Here is a 17,939-nt window from a genome sequence, read left to right on the forward strand (position 1 = left end):
AAAAGGTCTGTTTGTTTGAGGAAATAATGGAATATTAATTTATTTGCCAACATTACATGTTTTTACTCTGTGATATCTTATTTTATATGCATTAGAACCCTAAAAAGTCATTGTTGCCTCTGGAAAAGATTGGCATAAAGCCTTTTTAGTCCTACATAGAAGTAGTAATTTTACCTCTATACTGTATTCCTGGACAATGATTTTCCTAAATACTTGCTTTCTGGTGTGGTTATATATACTGCACATGTATTAAATAATGATAATTAAATGTCCCTGCAATTTTGGAATATGTTGCTAGCTTAAAATTTAGACGTACATATTAGAAGTCATGAAACAAAATTACTAAGGCACAACAAAAAAAAAACAGATGATTGGGTTCATAATTCAGCGTCTGCAATAAAATAAAAGTAAAATTACTTGTAAGATTTTTAATTTATTATTTACATTTTCATTCTATTTACAATAAATAGGAAAAAAAATGTATCTTTAGAAAATTCATCAACTCTGAACTGACTTGACTAGTATTCCTTTTTAGGTAGCATTAACTTGCTGCCTTGGGCATCCTTCTTATATGGTCATGCAATAATACTGGTCTTTTTCACTGACTTATAAAGCAATGGAAATTACAGGTATGCAATTTGTCACTTCCTCTCCCACTGCAGTTAAAAAAAAGCAGTTGTTAGATTGAATACAGCCAGAAGAGTTGCAGCGGGGGAACAGTGCGGAGCATAATCAGTGATGACAAATGGGTCGTAGAGAGAATGCAGAGAAAGAAAAGAGAGAAAACAGGGGTTGAAACAGAAGGAGAGAAGGAGAAAGTTAATAAGCTGAGGCCGCGAGGGAAACAATGCTGCAGTTTCACCTGACTGCAGAGCCCCTGCTGTGAACTTCATTCCTTTACATATACATATATATTTATATTTGTATATGTAGAGGGCTGCAGCTGGGTCCAAGACTTGCTGCTCATTTCTGACTCTCGCCATCTGGTGATGCCATTTTCTAAGCTGAGGAAGTGATCATTGCATATGATAATCATATCAATCCTGAGAGCCAGCTGAATAGCCAGCCTTTCATGTAAGTCTTTTTAATGCCACTTGTAAAAAAATAAAAATAAAAAAAATCCTTCCTTTGAGCTACAAATTCAAAGTCAACCAAAAGTAGCCAAGGGACACATCAGTGACTCAGCATGATGTTCAAGTTTGCATAGATGTGAGAGGATGAGAAACACTCATAAAAATTTAACAGGATTCATCTGAAATATATAAATGTTTTTGATGTTTTCTCCTGTTGACTCTGCAGTCAGATGTGCTTGTATCCACCTGTGGTTGACGTGGCACAAACTGAAAACTCCTCCTGGATGCTTTTCTGCACTGTTTTCCGACAGTGGAATAGTATTTGGAGTAGTATATTATCTTGTTTTGACTGACATTAATATTATTTAAGAGGTTTAGATATGTATGATAAACACAAACTCACGCTAAGTCTGTGCTTCCAGTCTGGCCAACTGTCGTGCAACAACAAAGGGCAGTCCACCATGACACGTGCGGCGAGAAATCTCTGCCTCGAGCCAGCTGTCGGTGCTTTGCTATTGCTACAGCTGCTGCTGGGTGTGCGTGCACATCTGTGCGTGTGCGTGTGTGTGTGCACGCACAGATTTAAGTCACACCAAATGTCATACCAAGAGCAAACATCCATGCACTGGGGCCCAGGCCAAATCCAGAGAAATCTCTCTTCCCTTTGCTGTCACACAGAAAAACACGTGCACAAAAAGTTTTTCTTCTTTTTTCCTCTTACAGTATCTCCTAACAAATAACTAATAGAAGAATAACAGCTTTGCCCTCCATCACAACAGGAACTGTCTATGGCAAACTTTCATCTGGTAATTGAGCCCTATTTTCTTCTGTTTGTCTTTTTGATGATTAACACTAAACTTCATTACTTTTTTGTTAATGTCATGGTTTAATTTAGGTTGGAATCCTCATCTAAACTCCTGTTGAATTTTGAGGAGTTCACAAAACCACATGCTGGTCTAATAAGTTCTGAATGATACTGTAAACTTCAAATTTTCTAAAAATCATCTGTGTACCTTTCTCTTACGTTCACTTTTGGACAGTTTAGACTAGCATTTAAAAATTGTGTCTTAGTTTGAGTTTTAATGTGTAACGAACATAAATCTTACAGTAATTATCTTAAATGATCACATCGATCACAAGACACCAGTTTGGCCTGAGGAGATGGAAAAGCCACATTTTGGTGCAAATAAATCACATCTTTCAGTGAAGTCCCATAAACTGCTGTTTCAAGATGTAACCTGAGACAGTTAATGCAGTGATTATGGTACTCTTTACTGGAGGAATCTGTAAGTCACACTAATTTGTCTACAAAGCAGACTGTATTTAAATTATATGTCAAAAGCTTAGCAATCACTCATTAGTAGGATTGTAATGGTACATGTATCTGCACAGAACAGTCATGGTACAGAAGTCAGGTTTGGTGCATTCAGTCAGACTGAGATTACGTTAGTCACACGCGATCACCAGTCTAAACTAAAAGAGAGAACATGTATTAATGACATTTTGCAAGCAACAGAATAGGAGCAGTGGAAGACACTATCTAATTCTACACTATTTCTATACTAAAGCAAAGTAAGAATGGCTGGTTCAGATGATTTGCAGGAGTCTGAAGACAGGTTTAATTTGAATCTGCAGTGTGGAAAGGTTTTGAGTTCTTGGCAGGAGCAGAAAGCAAGAGGTGGAGTATGGAAAGCCAAGCGGCTCTTAATTTGGTGCTGTGAAATGCCCTCTGGTGTCTAACTGACATTATTATGAGAAGCTGAGTGTGAGTGTTTATTTTTGTAATTTCACATCAGGAGATGTTATTTAGCTCTATAATGCCTTTTCATTTTGCATCACGTTTAAGCCAAATCAAATAAATCAGTAGTTTAAATCTTTCAAACAATATTTTTCTACTATTTTCTTAACCTAAGAGAGATACCTTTCAGGGATTTAACAGACCTTTTGCTTGACACATGGCCTGTAGGATATTGTTCACAGTTCAAACTGAGAAATTAATACAATGCAACATGACTTTTTATTTATTCATTTTTATTTTGTATAAGTTGTATAGGTTCCCTGTCTAAACCTGTATTAAATAGTAACAAACTGTAATTTGAGTGCAGTGTTACATTTCTACTAGTTACAATAGTCCCAATAATTTTTGAACTTCTAAATCATAAAACTGTGAGGGCTTTTTTTTACTTTAGTTTATGCTTAAGAGAACATTATTAGTTTTTAAATTTTTAAAGCTACTCTCTAAAACACATCTTCATTAAATGCAGAAACTTTTGAAAGAGTTATGTAACTTGAAAGGCTGGCAAGCATTAGTTAGGCAGTCAGACAGTCGTCTTCCATGTAGTGGACCATGTGATGCTAACAGATGGCCGTTGTGTGTGTGAAGCAACCTGTGCCTGTCAGGTTGCTGCAAACAGATTAACTGAGGACAGACTCAGGTTTAACAGTGTTTTTATGAATGATAAAGACCCTCAGCGTTCAGAGACCACTGCACCGAAACAAGACGACACCCTGAATGACTATCATATACTGTATGGATTCAGTCTGTCCTACACAAGTGGATAAATTGATTTGTACCCTTTTGCTTAAAAAGGAAAAACCTACAGAGGTAACTGAAATTACTTGAAATGGACAAAAATAATAATAACAATTAAAAAAATGACTGAAAATCAACTAATGAAAATCAGTCATTGAAATTGAATTTTGGTTCAGCAATATTATTTTTAAAGACAAACTATGGAAACTGATGTTACCAAAACAGATAAGACCATGGACATAATAAAATTTTGTTGATCAACCTTTTGAGGGAATCACTACAATCCAGGTTTTTCTGTAACTCTCTCTGAGACCTCTGCACCTGTTCACAGGTATCTTAACTCACTCCTCATGAACAAACTGCTCCATCTGTCTCAGATTTGAAGGGTTCCTTCTCCAGACTGCATGATCAGGGCTCAGGACATCCTGTGCCAGATGCAGCAAATCTGCCCCAGAACAGAACAGAACATGTTTCTCTGTAGGTACGGTGTTCTTTACTATGTGCGCTTCATTTTTGGTTCTGTGAACATAGAGCTGACTGGACTTCCCAAAAGCTCCAGTTTTCACATTCTACCACAACCTGATGAACCTTGACCTTGGAGTTCACTTTTAATCTCTTTGGATTTTTTTCTGGGCTCTTTGATTCCTATTTATAGTAACCGTCTCCAATCTGTTATGAGTTTTCCTTATGGCAAAAGTCCTGTGGACCTTCAACTTTTAAATAATATGTGCAACATCGGCCAGAGGCACATGGAGATGGTCTTATAGCCTTTACTTTTAACATGACTGTCAATAATTTCCCTTCTAAGCTCCTGAGACAACTCTGTCCTCAGCTTTCTGTGGTCCATGTTTAGTGTGCTACACACCATGATACCAAACAGCACAGTCACTACTTTTCACCCAGACTTGCTGATTACAAGATTGAAGAACCTGTGATGCCGATTATAGGACACACCTTAGTTTAACATGTCCCTGTAGTCAAATTTCTGTTCTAGGGCACCATCCATTTTGTCAAGGCCAGTTTAATTAACTTGTTGTTTAAAAGAAATCTGAACAACCACAGTTCAAAAGAAAAGACTGATTTTCATTATTTGATTTTGAAGAATTTTTTTATTACTTTTGTTAATTTCAAGTTATTTCAGTGACCTTTCTGTTTTTTTTTCTCTATTTAACAAAGTGTACAAACCAGTTTATCCACATCTGTATCTTATGTAGACCTGAAAGGACTTTTTTAAACGAAAGCCTGCTGTCTGATAAAGAAATGAGTGGAGGATTTAGTGATTGATTTGAGACTACTAAGATAATAAAAGAGCACACAGCAGAAGGATGAAAATGAGATGGACATGGACAAATATAGCGTGAAGGAGTCTTGAGGGAAAACAGGAGATCCTGTGGGGAAAGAGAGGTCCTCATGAAATTAGGAAGGAAGCAGGACACACGTTGCCGAAACTGCTCCCCCTCTTTCTTTTTTTTTTTGTTGCTCCTGCAGTGCTCTGTAATTCGTCTCTAAAAATATCAAGCACGAGGAGGAGGGGCATACAGACACGCCGGGGGAAGAGAGGATAAAAGGAGAGATGATAGAAAAGTGTGAAAAGAGAAAACGGTTGGAAAAACAGGTTCAAAAGGAAAGTGAAAGAAAGAGACATCTGGCTGTGGGTATGTTTGTGAGAAAACAATGGGATGAAAAAACAGGAGAAGGAAAAAAAAAAACTGAGGGAAAGCCAGGAAGAGACAGAGGCAGCATGTGCCAGCTATTTTTTTCTTTTTTCCAGGCAGCCACGTGAGCGTTTCTCCTCAGCTGCTCTGCTCATACTGAGCCAGCCAGAGGGGAGCAGAGCAGGGTCGCTAAAGTCACAGTGCAAAAAAGGCTTGCTACATGTAGCCTGCACTGGCTGGAGTGGACATGCACAATCTGGCCATAGCTTACTGGTCCTGACCTACTACTCATTACAGGACGGCTGGTATAGTTTATGAAAATGTGCAGAGAGATACACGAGAAAAAAACCAACAAATGGACATCTTTTGCTCCACTTAAAGTGGATGCAGTCTTACGAGTAACTGAGCCCAGAAAAATGCCAAAATAATGGTCACAGACATCTTGTCTGTGGTTGGGTTGTGCTTTGCATACGTGACGGCCTTAAAGCTACAACAAAAAAACAAGTTATCTTTCAAAGTCCAGAGTCTGTTCGTTCTTACCAGGCGAGCTTGAAGCCTTTCATTAGTACAGTGAAGATTGCCTGATGTCCATAGCGTGTTGTGGGCACCGGGCTGCCCGTTCACACCGCCGCATGCTGACTGCCAGCCCGCCACCGCCTCACCTCCCATACACAGAGCAAGAGAGATGCACACAGGAGGAAGACAGGAGTGGATGTTGCGGCTGATAGATGGGTAGGGGACCAAAGTCTGAAAGGATGAGCCTCAGGCTTAGCCCAATCGTTCTGCTGCTACATTCCTTTGCTTGAGTCAAGGTGCCGCAGTGCTGAACACTTGTGCCAGTAATTCACACCTCCCTGGGGTTCTATAGTTTTCCCAAAAGGAAAAAAAGAACGAAAAAAAATAAAAAGATGTCGTGCACTGCAACGTTCGCAGCACAAACTGCTGCATGCCGCAGAGGCAGGAGGGCTACGAATCACAAATAGGTGCCAACATGGCTCGTCACTGCTCCTCTCCAACTCTGTCAAGCTCTCATGCACAGCTCCTCGAGCTTCTGTTTGCTCACTCAACCTCCCTCTGTCTCAGCCTCAGTCTCCGCAGCGGATGAAAGCTGCACTTGCTGCGCTCTCAGTGAGCAGGCGCAGGATCTCTCTCTCCTCCCTCCTCCTCCCTGTCCTCTCTGCCCTTTTCCCTAGATGGCTCTCTTTCTCTATTTCTCTCAAAAATGATCCCAGCCAGTCCAGGACAAAAGAGCAGGGCAGGGTGGCAGCCTCCATTTGTACCATCTTCTGTGCTAACATATTTAAGTGAGGGGAACAGTTTTAACATTTTCAACTCTGGGTCTCATTGGTATCAGCAGATAACCCTGTTAATCTGTTAATGGACTGAGTGCAATTGGATGCTCCCTGTGTTTACAGCTATGTGTACATGATGAATCAGATGGACTCCATGGTGAGTCAGTTTGCTTAGTTGGCTAATAAGCGTTATATAACTGCAACAACATGAAATTAAAGCTACAGTAATTCACCCTTATTCACCTAATTAACCAGGATAAAATGTCTGTCAAGCCTTAGATTGTCCAGATGCTGCGGCATTGTGCTCTTGTCTTTAATGTCAGCAAATGTAATTCACGGGTTGAAAAGTTATTTTACTGTTCACAGTTTGAGGCAAATGGAAGTCTAAAAATGTTGCTTTTGTCAAGTTGTTATTTGATTTAAGAGCATTCGCATTTTGAAAAAAATCAAGTCAAACCAGTCAGCATTACTGTAGATTTATCAAATCAACTAGTTTAGGTTGCACTTGAGGTGACTTTTCAGTTCAGCTGACTGAGTCAAGTTAAAATAAGAGGACAAGCAGCTTGGCTTTCCTTTAAAAAAACATTTTTAACAACACTTTTAACAATGTCAAGAAATATATGTTAGAAGTAGTAACAATAACAAGTAAAATGTGGCAAAAGCATGACATTTTACCTGACACATTACACCCCCCCCCCACACACACATATATATTTATGTTCATTTAAAACCATTAGTATTAGGTATATTATGTACATAGGTATATTATCATCTAATAATAATTCTTAATTGGAAGAATTACCATCAAAATATAATCACTTGTTTTTTGTGACAAATATTCTCTTCTTTAGTTTTGAAGTGATTTTGTTAACAGACAGATAGATAGAAACTTGGTTGAATGGACACTACAGAAAACAATCTCTTTGGCAGAGGTAATGGACAGATGCACCCTCTAGAATGAACAGTAAAATACAAAATCTTATTTTAAACTCAGAAAATAAAATTGCTAAAAGGATTAGAAAACAAAAATAGTAATCTGAAACTCAGGATGTCCTCCCAAAGCTGGTGAGTGGGTTGTTGCGATGGAACTATTGAGAGCTTTCAAAGTGATATTCATCCCAGGTGACACAGTGAAACAGTGGTTAGTGTTGTTGACTCACAACTAGAGGGTCCTGAGTTTAATTCCCTGCTAGATCCTTTTAGTATGAAAGTTGATTGTTGTCCTCTTAAATGTGTGGGTTTCTTTTGGTTTCCCACCAAAGTTCAAAATGTTAGGTTAAATGGCCAAATTGACCTTAAGTGTCTGCGTATGCATGTTTATTATCTCTATGTGGCCTTGTGATGTATTGGGGTTCTGTACTCCACCTCTCACCCAATGACCACTGGAAATGGGCAACAACTCACACAACAATGAACAGGCTTAAGCAGGTATAGAAAATGGATTGAAGTAGCATATCTGTGTCTTTGAACTACAGTTTTTAACTACAAATTACTCCAATTTTTGGATTTTGACTAAAACATACATGCAGTACAAATGTCATAGGAGCAAAAGGACTAAAATTGACATATTTATTGTCTTTTTTTACACTACAAGTCACCTCCACACCCACAGATTTACAGATTGGTGCTACATGGGGTTCTGTGTCTTCTTCAGCATGCGATGGTGGAGACCAGGACTGAATCACCAACCTTATGATTAGTAGACAACTGCTCTTCCTCCTGAGCCACAGCAGAGAATAGATCTTGAAACCAAAACTCAACTCTAATGTCATTTAATTATGGAAGAAGAGGGAGGTGATCAATAATACAACAAAGTCCTCATGGAAATCTAAACATTTTTTAAAGTTTAATCCAGTTGACCTGATACAGATGAAAAGAAAATGACCCCAATAATAATAATACAAAAAGGCTGCAGGATAATTGCATTAAGCATGGTATGTAATGTGATAGAGGTAATGAAAACTTTCTCCTCGACCACATAAGGCAGAGCATCTAATCATTCAATTCACAACAAACAGTAGATAACTTAACTACAAGGACTGTGGTTAAGACTGGTCACAACCAACAAATCTTGAAATTTTTTCTCCTTGAGCTAATTTAATTTGCCATTCAGTCATGTTTTCTTTTTGTATTATTTTGTTTTGTGACTTTCATTAATAGCAAAACACCAGACAGACAATCACTTTTTATTAAAAACCAGTTTAAAATTCTTTTTTTCTTTGTTATTGAGCTTTGCCTGCTGAGTCATCGAGCTTCATTCACTCCCAGTGCTATTTCAGATACTGATGTTCCCAAAAGAGAGTGAGTGCATGACTGACTGATAGAGAAATGGCATGCAACCAAAACAGATAATGGTAAGCTAATAATGCTGCAGGACTTGAGTGTTTGTGGGTGGATGGAATATTTCTGTAGCAGACAAGTGAACCTTGTGAAAGGCTCAGAGTGTGGTAACTATTCAGCGCTGCCACGTAACTTTGGCGATGTGTACACAGCTGTCATGCTGCCTTGGCAGGAAGTTTTATAAACATGATCCAAAGCAGGCGTCAAATGTCTTCATCTCCCACTGGTATCATGCATGAAATGACTGAGGTGGAATGAAGGGTTAAAGTTGATCCACCACTGATATGTTTCTGAGGTAGCAACAGAGGTAGTCACAGAGCAAAGTTGGTGAGTATGTGCAAAGTGTGGAGCAGCACTACATTTTAATGTGTCATAAGTATTTTTATTAGCCATTTTATATATGACATTTCTCAAAGGAATGCTTATTGCCTGCACTTTTTCATGCCATAGTTTTAGACTAAGATCATCTTATGCATTATGCGTAATCTCATGCAATATTGCAAGATGTCACATTTAAAATATCTCCCGTTAATGACTGTCAGTTACTACTACATCAAATTTTCGCTTACTATCTGAAAAATTGACAGAGTTATAGCAATTTTTGTGTTGGCTAAGTTTGACTGGGTTTGGTAGTCATTTTAAATTGGTTTGGCTGCAAATGTTAATTGGTGCTAGAGGAACAACCAATGATTACTTTCTGAAAAAAAATTTAAAATCCATTCAGTGGTCAATGAAATATTTTGCCAACAGACAGACAAAGTTGACTAAAATAGTTAATAGCAAAGTTTGAAAAAATTAGTGCTCGGAGTATGTTTCAAATTACACTCAGCCACTACCACACCAAATTTAACCTCAATATCTGTAAGTGACTGAGTAAAAGCCATTTTGTTTGTGTTTTCTAAGAAGGCTTGGCCATGGTGGCCATCTTGAATAGTGCTGACTCCAAAAGGTAATCAGTTGTAGGTGTTTATCCATTTATTACTCTGACAGTTTCATTAAAACCTGTTTATTGGCTCATTACATACTTTGCACACAGTAAACGAATGCACATATGCAAACAAAGACAAACACATACAGACTCAGGCAAAAGAATTATCACCCTTGGCCGAAGGCAAATGTGTGATAACAATCAAAAGTGACATGCAGAGGGAATTTTCTTTGTGGCCACATTGTAGGGGCAAAGGTGAGAAAGAGACTTAAAATATACCAAATGGCAAACTTTGTGTAAAGCAGCTGAGACATGGAAAAGACAGCTGATGATTAAAAAAAGGTTGACAAAAATGTGATTGCATTAAATTTAGTAAATGTGGATTTTCGCTTGCTGATACAAGAAAATCCAGTGTAGATGTTGGTGATGCAATGTGTGTGTGTGTGCGTGTGTGTGTTTATGTTTGTGCATGCGTTCAATGCTGTGCATATTTGTGTATGTGTGTCTGTGAGAGTTGTAAAGCAGGCTCCATACAAGAAACTCTCAGAGCCAATCAATAGCTGGAAGCTCTTATATCTAAAAGTACCAAACACTGTGATTACTTTTAACTCTCACAGGGAGAAGGATCACTGCGTCTCAGTGCCATGATGCAGCCGGGCACAGATAGTAAAGAACGCTCACTCTATATTGTTATCTAGCACTGTCAATCTCTGAAGGCCACCGTGAATGTTGTAGGACTGCAGTAAGGGCAAAATAAGGAAAGGAAACGAGGTAGAGCTCTGAACGGATGCTAATCTCCCCCCAGGGGGGCGGCAGACAGTCCAGTAGCCTGTACTTCAGTCAAACAGAATGACAGTAAGTCATCTCACACCGAGTCCATCTGGTGCTCACCTAGTCATGAGCTGGGACCATTTTCACAAACAAAGCACAAATGTTACCTGCAGGCATGGTGCACCTATTGTTAGCATAAATCCTAGGAACATCCAGAGACACCACTGAGTTCATTCAGTAAAATGTTCTCTACAGAATACTTCACCTTTTATGAAAGCAGAACATCTTGACCTGGCTTCCTCAGTAAATCAAACTAATGTATCATGGAGCACGCATTGCTAATTTCTGTCAAAACTACTACCACAAACGACCTAATCTGGGCAGAAAGAAGGGTCACTGTGACATTTTGTTGGCTGTGTGCAAAGACGTGCAAATGCAGGTAAAGATGCAAAACAAAAAAACAACTATGCAGCATGAAAAAAAAAGTAATAATATAAAAACCTCACTATGTTGTGGGAAATGATGCATCCAGTTCATCATACACCAGATTCTATTACCCATTCTTTTATTATACTAAACAAAACTCTCTTTATTCAAAATGTGATATTTTCTGGTCTTTTAAACCAGGAGTTCTTTATTCTGAGCCATAAATAGGTAATGCATCTCTCAAAGTGTAATTATTGTTTGATTCTCGCCTGACTGGATTCTGAAGCAGCTTACAGAGGGGTGCTGAATAGACAGCTCCTCCAAAGGTCTTGCCTGACAGGAAGTGAGCTGTTTAGTCTCACTGATACCACCTGCTGGCCAAATCCCAGCTGGTCATGCTGCAGTATATCATTTGTCAAACAATAAAACAGGCTATGAAATAAAGAAAACTATTCTTTATGATGTAAAAACTAACAAAATTACATCCAGTTTTATCCAATTTATCTGTGATCATGTTTATTTTTAAAGAGTAAACATGCTACAATGTTGGTACTTCATGTAAGTAGTTTAAGCCTATAATGCAAACAGTACAGGATTATGGATTTTCTTTGTAATCTCCATACATAATTCTGTATATGGCTTTATTTTAATGTATATTTGAGAAATTCAATACGACAACACATGATAGAGGTCATGCTTTATGTACTGAATCCCACCTCAATAGTATATTTTGCAAATAGCAGGGATTTGAATATTACAAAAAGAGTCCTACAGTTTCTCAGGTTCTTTTTTTAAACATTCCACTGAATCCTTATTTAGTCCAAGGGGTTTTTCATTTATGTCTAAGAATAGCATTGTCAGATAATCTGGATTAATCCTTCTGCACTGCCTTGTGGGATTGGATGGCATAGTGAGGTAGACTTTACTACTCTGTCTGATGGCTGTTCCCTTACTGATTTACACGTGTGCCTTTTTCCTTCAACAAGGGTGAGAATAAAATGCATCTTTCCCATGTTATCAGAGAAATAAATGGGTGATTATGTTGCTGCAGGCAGCTTGTTTATTGACGAGCTGACCATGTTGGATAATCTGAGTTGTCAAGGTCACAGTGAGGGAGGAGATTCAGCGTTCACATGCTGAAAACACAGCTTTGTTAAACAGAGAAAGTTTGGGAACCACTGGTCAACAAGTAAGTCATAACTTGAATACCATAAGGGAGACACTTAAAAATACATTATTTCTCTCATACATTAATTCACAAACCTTTTGATTTTCAACTAAAATCCACAAAGGGCCAGAATCAAAAAACATTTAGGCTCTATCACGGTCAGCATTCAATAAGCTTCATTTGGGATGAATCCTGACCAGTAAACACTTTTTGCAGCCATTTCGGAGTTTCTTGTTTGGAGGAGTTTTACCAGCTATCAGAAAATATTTCTACTGAATGATACTTCTGTGAGGTGTATTTACTTGGACTTCTTGGTTAGAGATAAGATTTATGGCAAAACCTTATAACTATTTTTACACTTTTGTCTTTTGAAGTAGTTGAGTTAGTATATAATTGCAAAAGCCCAGGACTTTTCTCATGACTGTAAGACATTTTGTTCTAATTTAAAAACAAATACCTTCATTCAGACAGGATTGCGGAAATCCCCTCCCAAAACACTGACATATCCAGCAGATGGCAATAGACTTAAATTTAGAAACAGGTCAATTTTTTGCTTGTCATCTTTTAAAGCAGTTTTGATCAACAGTTCCTCAGGTTTTTCTTTGGACTTTGGCTGCTTTTTCAGACATTTTCTGTGCTTTTTTTGAACCTGACCAAGACAGGGTTTTGTGCGGTGACAAGCTGCTGGTAACAAAGTGATGAAAACTGACTTAAAACTGGTTCTTTGCTGAGTTTATTATGTGTCAACATAACACTGGTTCATCCTTTGAGTTTAAGAGCTTTTAATGGTGGAATGATTCATAGGTCTGAGTTAAATGAATTGAAAAACAAAACAAATGCCAAAAACAAAAAACCCATCTAAAAATGCTAAGGTAGTACATTAAATCATACACTTAAAAAAAACAGCCAAAGTCAAAAGAAAAATCTTGAAAGGCCTTTAGAAAGGCTGAAAAACTGTTAATCAAGACCACTTTAAATTTAGTAAGTAGGTAAGTTGGGTGTTGCAATTTCTATACGCACAATTTTGACGTTACAAAGTGGGAAATACAAAAAATGTAAATGTAAGCTGAATGTCACAGGGATGAAGGCTTACATGAGTAATAACAAATGGCAACATAAAAGCCAGGAACATGGACAACGTTTCCCAGAAAGAACAAACCGACGACACATGGAACAATCACACAGCTCCACACACACACACACACACACACACACATATGAGGACCAAGTGAAACAAAGCATATTAAAAGCCTACAACATTTTACAAAAACACAACAGTCGCGAGTGAACGTGACCGATAGAAGAAAAAAAAGGAATGAGGGCTGCAAATAAAGACAAAATAAGTCCAATTATAACAATGAGCAACACTGTGAGGGACAGATATGTTCAGCATTGAGATGACCTCCCCAAAAAATGAGAAAGTGAAATACAGATGGCCTTCTGTGTGTCTATCACGTGTGCATGAATAAAAGAACAAAGTACAAAATGTGCTGACATTAAAGCCCTCATTTTAAAAAACCCCTCTACTTCCTGATTCTGCTGCAGCAGCAGGACAAAACTAGGTCAATGTTTCTTTAGCGACAAACCTCCAACACATACATCCATAATTATGAAACAAAGCAGAAAGGAAAAATATGAACAAACAAAAGCTTTATATATAACAAAAAGCTTACCTTTAATCCTTATACTATTGTAACTATTACATCTAACCTTTTTGTTGGTTTTGGTTTGACAAAAATCAAGAGACTGAAGATTGTTGCTGGAGAAGTATGTAAGCTACATGAAATAAATAAACAAAAAAGTGGACTTTATCAAAAATGTAAACAATATTTGGTTCTTTCCAATAAATTTAACTTTAAACTATTTGCTTTTTTGAGCTAACATAACATGAGTACAGAAGAACTGTCCTTTATGTTTTAAAATTTTATCAATAAAAACAAAAGTCACAGCTAATATTTTTAGCTTGAATGCTAACTTTATCATTGCATACCTGTTGAGAATATTAGTCAATGTGACATACAGCTTGATGTCATTCCACACTGTTTAACAAAATGTTGAAATCTTTGACATTAATTTCACTACAGTAGAGTGCAGAGATTTTAAAAATAAATAAATGACAAAAACAAATTGAAATAATTTGACTGTCGGATGTATGACTTTGTCTTTTTATAAGAACTAAAATGATCGATTTCTTTTCTAATGAAACGTCAGTGTGTGAATTGACATTTCTAGTTTAAACTGGGTCCGTTACTGATGATCAGAACATCCGTGACTTATCACATCCATGATGCTGAACAAACAATAGACAGCTGCTGCGCTCAGAGAAATGTTGCCAGAAGACGAGGAGGTCAGGTTTCGCTGATCTCTCCAGATCTAGCCCACATCCAGATGGTTTACTGTAACACTACACTGATGACATTCCTGTAAGAGCTGCTTATTCAAAGCTTTTTAAACATGCATTTTGTTCTGATTCTAATCAAATCGAAAATGCATGAATGTTGCCCTTTCAATCCATTTAAATTATAGGGAAGAGATGAAACAATGTACTTTATTTTTGATGAAAAACACATCTTGTGGTTAATTTACCAAATTGACACTAAAATTACAATATGCACTGTATGTAGTTGATTTCTGAATTTTCTTTTTGTCTAAACCACTTTCCTTAAAACCTCTCAGTATCACTGATATCTTTTTTTCTATTGTTCCATATTACCATACTACAAAATAAAAGCTCAGCTGTCATAGAATTATTAACAGAGGAATACTATTCTGAAATTGTTCCACTATTTTCAGATGTAGTTTTTTGCTGAGTGATAAACCTCTGCCCATCTCTATTTCTGAGATATTCCGCCTCTCTAAACTGCTTGTCTTATACTGACATGTTGCCATTTTTCCTGATTAGTTTCAAAATGCTCCTCCAGATGTTTCCCATTTGAACCACTTACTTTTACAGCCTTTTGTTGCCCCTGAGATGTGTAAAAAATTACCTTTTTTCCCCAGTTACAATTTATTAGTTTTACAATTTGTTATGTTTACTGTTTCATTGTGAATAAGATGATTTTCTGAAATTTGCAGATTAGTCTGTTTTTAATTTACATTTCACACTATGTCCCAACATTTTTTTTTTTTTGGGAACTGAGGTTTAGTAAAACAACCATGACTGAGAAAAGAAGCCTCATCTGTGTCTTTGTTCAATGTGCTTTCAAGAATCTAAAATTTAAATCTGTGTTCAGTTTTCATTTTAGTTGACAGGGGTATTAAAAAAAAATAGACCAGCTATACAAGTTATATGCCATATAAACTAAGTCCATATTCATTCTGTGTTAAAACGTTTACCAGTGGCAGTGACTCACTAAAACTGAAAAAAAAGCCTAGGGTTTAAATAAGGCAGGCTTTGTATATTAAATGACAGGCTTTAAATGAGTGATGAAATCAGGGATTGGTTGGAAAGATATTGATTGACCCCCGCCATGACAAACCCTCTATCAGAGCCGTTGCCGCAGAGACAGTCTTCCTCACCATCAAAGTCAGGAGCAGTCTGACCCCGCTGTCTCACGACCACATGTGAGCCCCAGGTGCTGCTTTTAGCCTGACAAACTAGGAAAAACACAATGCTGAGCCCCACAGAGGCACGCAAACACTGCCTTTACACTTACTGATGACGGGGCTGCCGTGCCGTTTCAACCCACAAGGCCACTGAGCAGATAGCGTTTGTGCTATTTTGAGTTTCACAAATTATCTATGTCATGCCTGGTCAGGAAGCAACAAGAAGATGTCAAAAAAATTTGCAACACTTTCCACTGATGCAACTGCGGAATTTGAGCTTTTTCAGTTGCAAAGTACGTCTGTGAAAGAAAACCTGACAGCCTTGATAACGTCAGCAAGTTTAGCTCCCACAGACATAGACTCATATAATGATAAAAAAGAAATCATGAGGTTTATCTTTTGATGCATCTTCTGGGTGGTCTAATGGGTGGGCGTCAGGGTTATTATTGAATGGCACTAACACGCAGCATTAGAGCAGGAGGTGTGCCGTACAAACATTCAAATTAATCATCAGGGGCTATTATGCTCAAAATGTTATTAAACGCACTCTAAATTGCAATAAAATTCTACCAGTATCATAAGAAAAAAAACTCCAGAAAATCCTTAATAAATCTCTCTAATTCAACCATCTGTGAGAGATTTTTCAGGTTTTTATTGACAGGACTGCATGCGGATTTGACTTGAATGAACTCAGAACAGCAGACAGAAAATTTCAGAAATCCATCCAAGTTATTTTTAAAAGTCATTTTTTAAAATTTTTATGTCAACAAAACATCTTTAATAAAACTAATCAGCTTTTAAAATTTAGTCAAAAAGGGCAAATGATAATACGTCTTTCTTCTCCTTATAGTGTACCATTAGATGAAGCTGGATAAAAATGTTGCTCAGGTAGACAACAAGGGCAAACCAAGTTATTGTTTTATTTGAACTGTTTGCAGGTATACTGAAGAGTTTGACAGTTTTATTTTGCTTCCAAAGCAAACACTTTCCTCTCTTAACCACTGCTGCACAATGTGCATAATTTAGGCCCCCTTCACACTGGATGATGACCCCGCTATGTTCTCCACAACCTATTAAGATATGGCTGAATCACAGCAAATTTACAAAAAGCTCCTTCAGCGTGAGAGCAATCATGACCCTGCTATAGTCTTAGTACTCGCCAAAAAGGCTTTATTTCCTGCTGTCTTATGCCTCCCCCAGATGCTTTCCTGTACCCTCACCATACTCTATACGCCCGCCCTGGCACGACTCTCAGACTGCATCAGGATGCAGCTACGTGTCAGAAGCTCCAAGTTTTGGATATGCTGTTACTGCTTCAACAACAGTTTCCCTGCTCCACCCAGGCATGTTCAAAACCCTCCACAACCTATCACACTTTATCACAAATAATGGAGAATTGTCTGTATTCCTAATATACCCCTGAAGACCTCAACAACATCCTGAAAAGACCACCCACATTCTGGCTGTTTAAGTTGTAGCAGTATGCAGAAAAATTTTATGTTAAATGCTAAAACAAGCTACTTGGATCTAATTGGTGTTTAAGTCTCATTTTAAACAGGACCTTTGTGGCAATTGTAGCATAAATGTCAACAAATGTATTTTATTACATTTGTTACCTTTATGTTTACTTTTATTTCTAATGATAAGAAAACATTTAGATATTGTTTTTTACTATCATTTGTTTTTATATGTAAGCTGCTAACATAAGAAAAACAAACACACACAAGAGGGAAAACAAAAGACAAAAAGATTTCAGCATAGAAAATTTGAATTTTATTTCATACTTTTCCAGATTTTGAAACTACTAAAATCAAATTTTATACTTTAAGACAACATACAAATTTAGTAAATATTGCATTGATTTACTTTCATGTTTTTATGTTGTAAATAAATTTGTGAAGAAAATGGTCTAAGATGTAACTTTTATCTTGACTGTAAAAGTTCTTAAGAGTAAAATTTTGATTTATTTAGAGGTTAGATCCAACACAGACAGAACCTGCTGTGAAAGTGTTGCTGCAGGTACTTTAATTCACGTATGTGCTGTTAAAGCATGCATAATACTCAAGTCCAATATGTTCCTCCTGTAGGGAAACACAGGTAATAAATATTGGAACATGACCAAAATAAAAAAAGGCTAAACTATTTATTTTTAGGGACATTCAGGTTATCCAACACTGCTGTGCAGCGAGACTGAGAGCAAGAAAACA

General features: G+C 37.4%; 1 protein-coding gene across 10 annotated transcripts in view; it reads right to left on the reverse strand.

The window, feature by feature from the left end:
- Positions 1 to 17,939, reverse strand: part of gramd1bb (GRAM domain containing 1Bb) — a 136,793-nt gene that overhangs the window by 49,295 nt on the left and 69,559 nt on the right. The window contains exon 1 of one of the 10 annotated variants that reach the window (XM_025006798.2): positions 5,802 to 6,294. The exons of the other annotated variants lie outside the window; for them this stretch is intronic. Within the exon in view, the coding sequence (XP_024862566.1) occupies positions 5,802 to 5,824 (23 nt within the window). The 5' untranslated portion in view covers positions 5,825 to 6,294. Of the gene's footprint in view, positions 1 to 5,801; positions 6,295 to 17,939 lie in introns of those variants that run through there. 10 annotated transcript variants of the gene reach the window in all.

The sequence above is a fragment of the Kryptolebias marmoratus genome, linkage group LG2 (assembly GCF_001649575.2).
Source record: "Kryptolebias marmoratus isolate JLee-2015 linkage group LG2, ASM164957v2, whole genome shotgun sequence".
Taxonomy (NCBI): domain Eukaryota; kingdom Metazoa; phylum Chordata; class Actinopteri; order Cyprinodontiformes; family Rivulidae; genus Kryptolebias; species Kryptolebias marmoratus.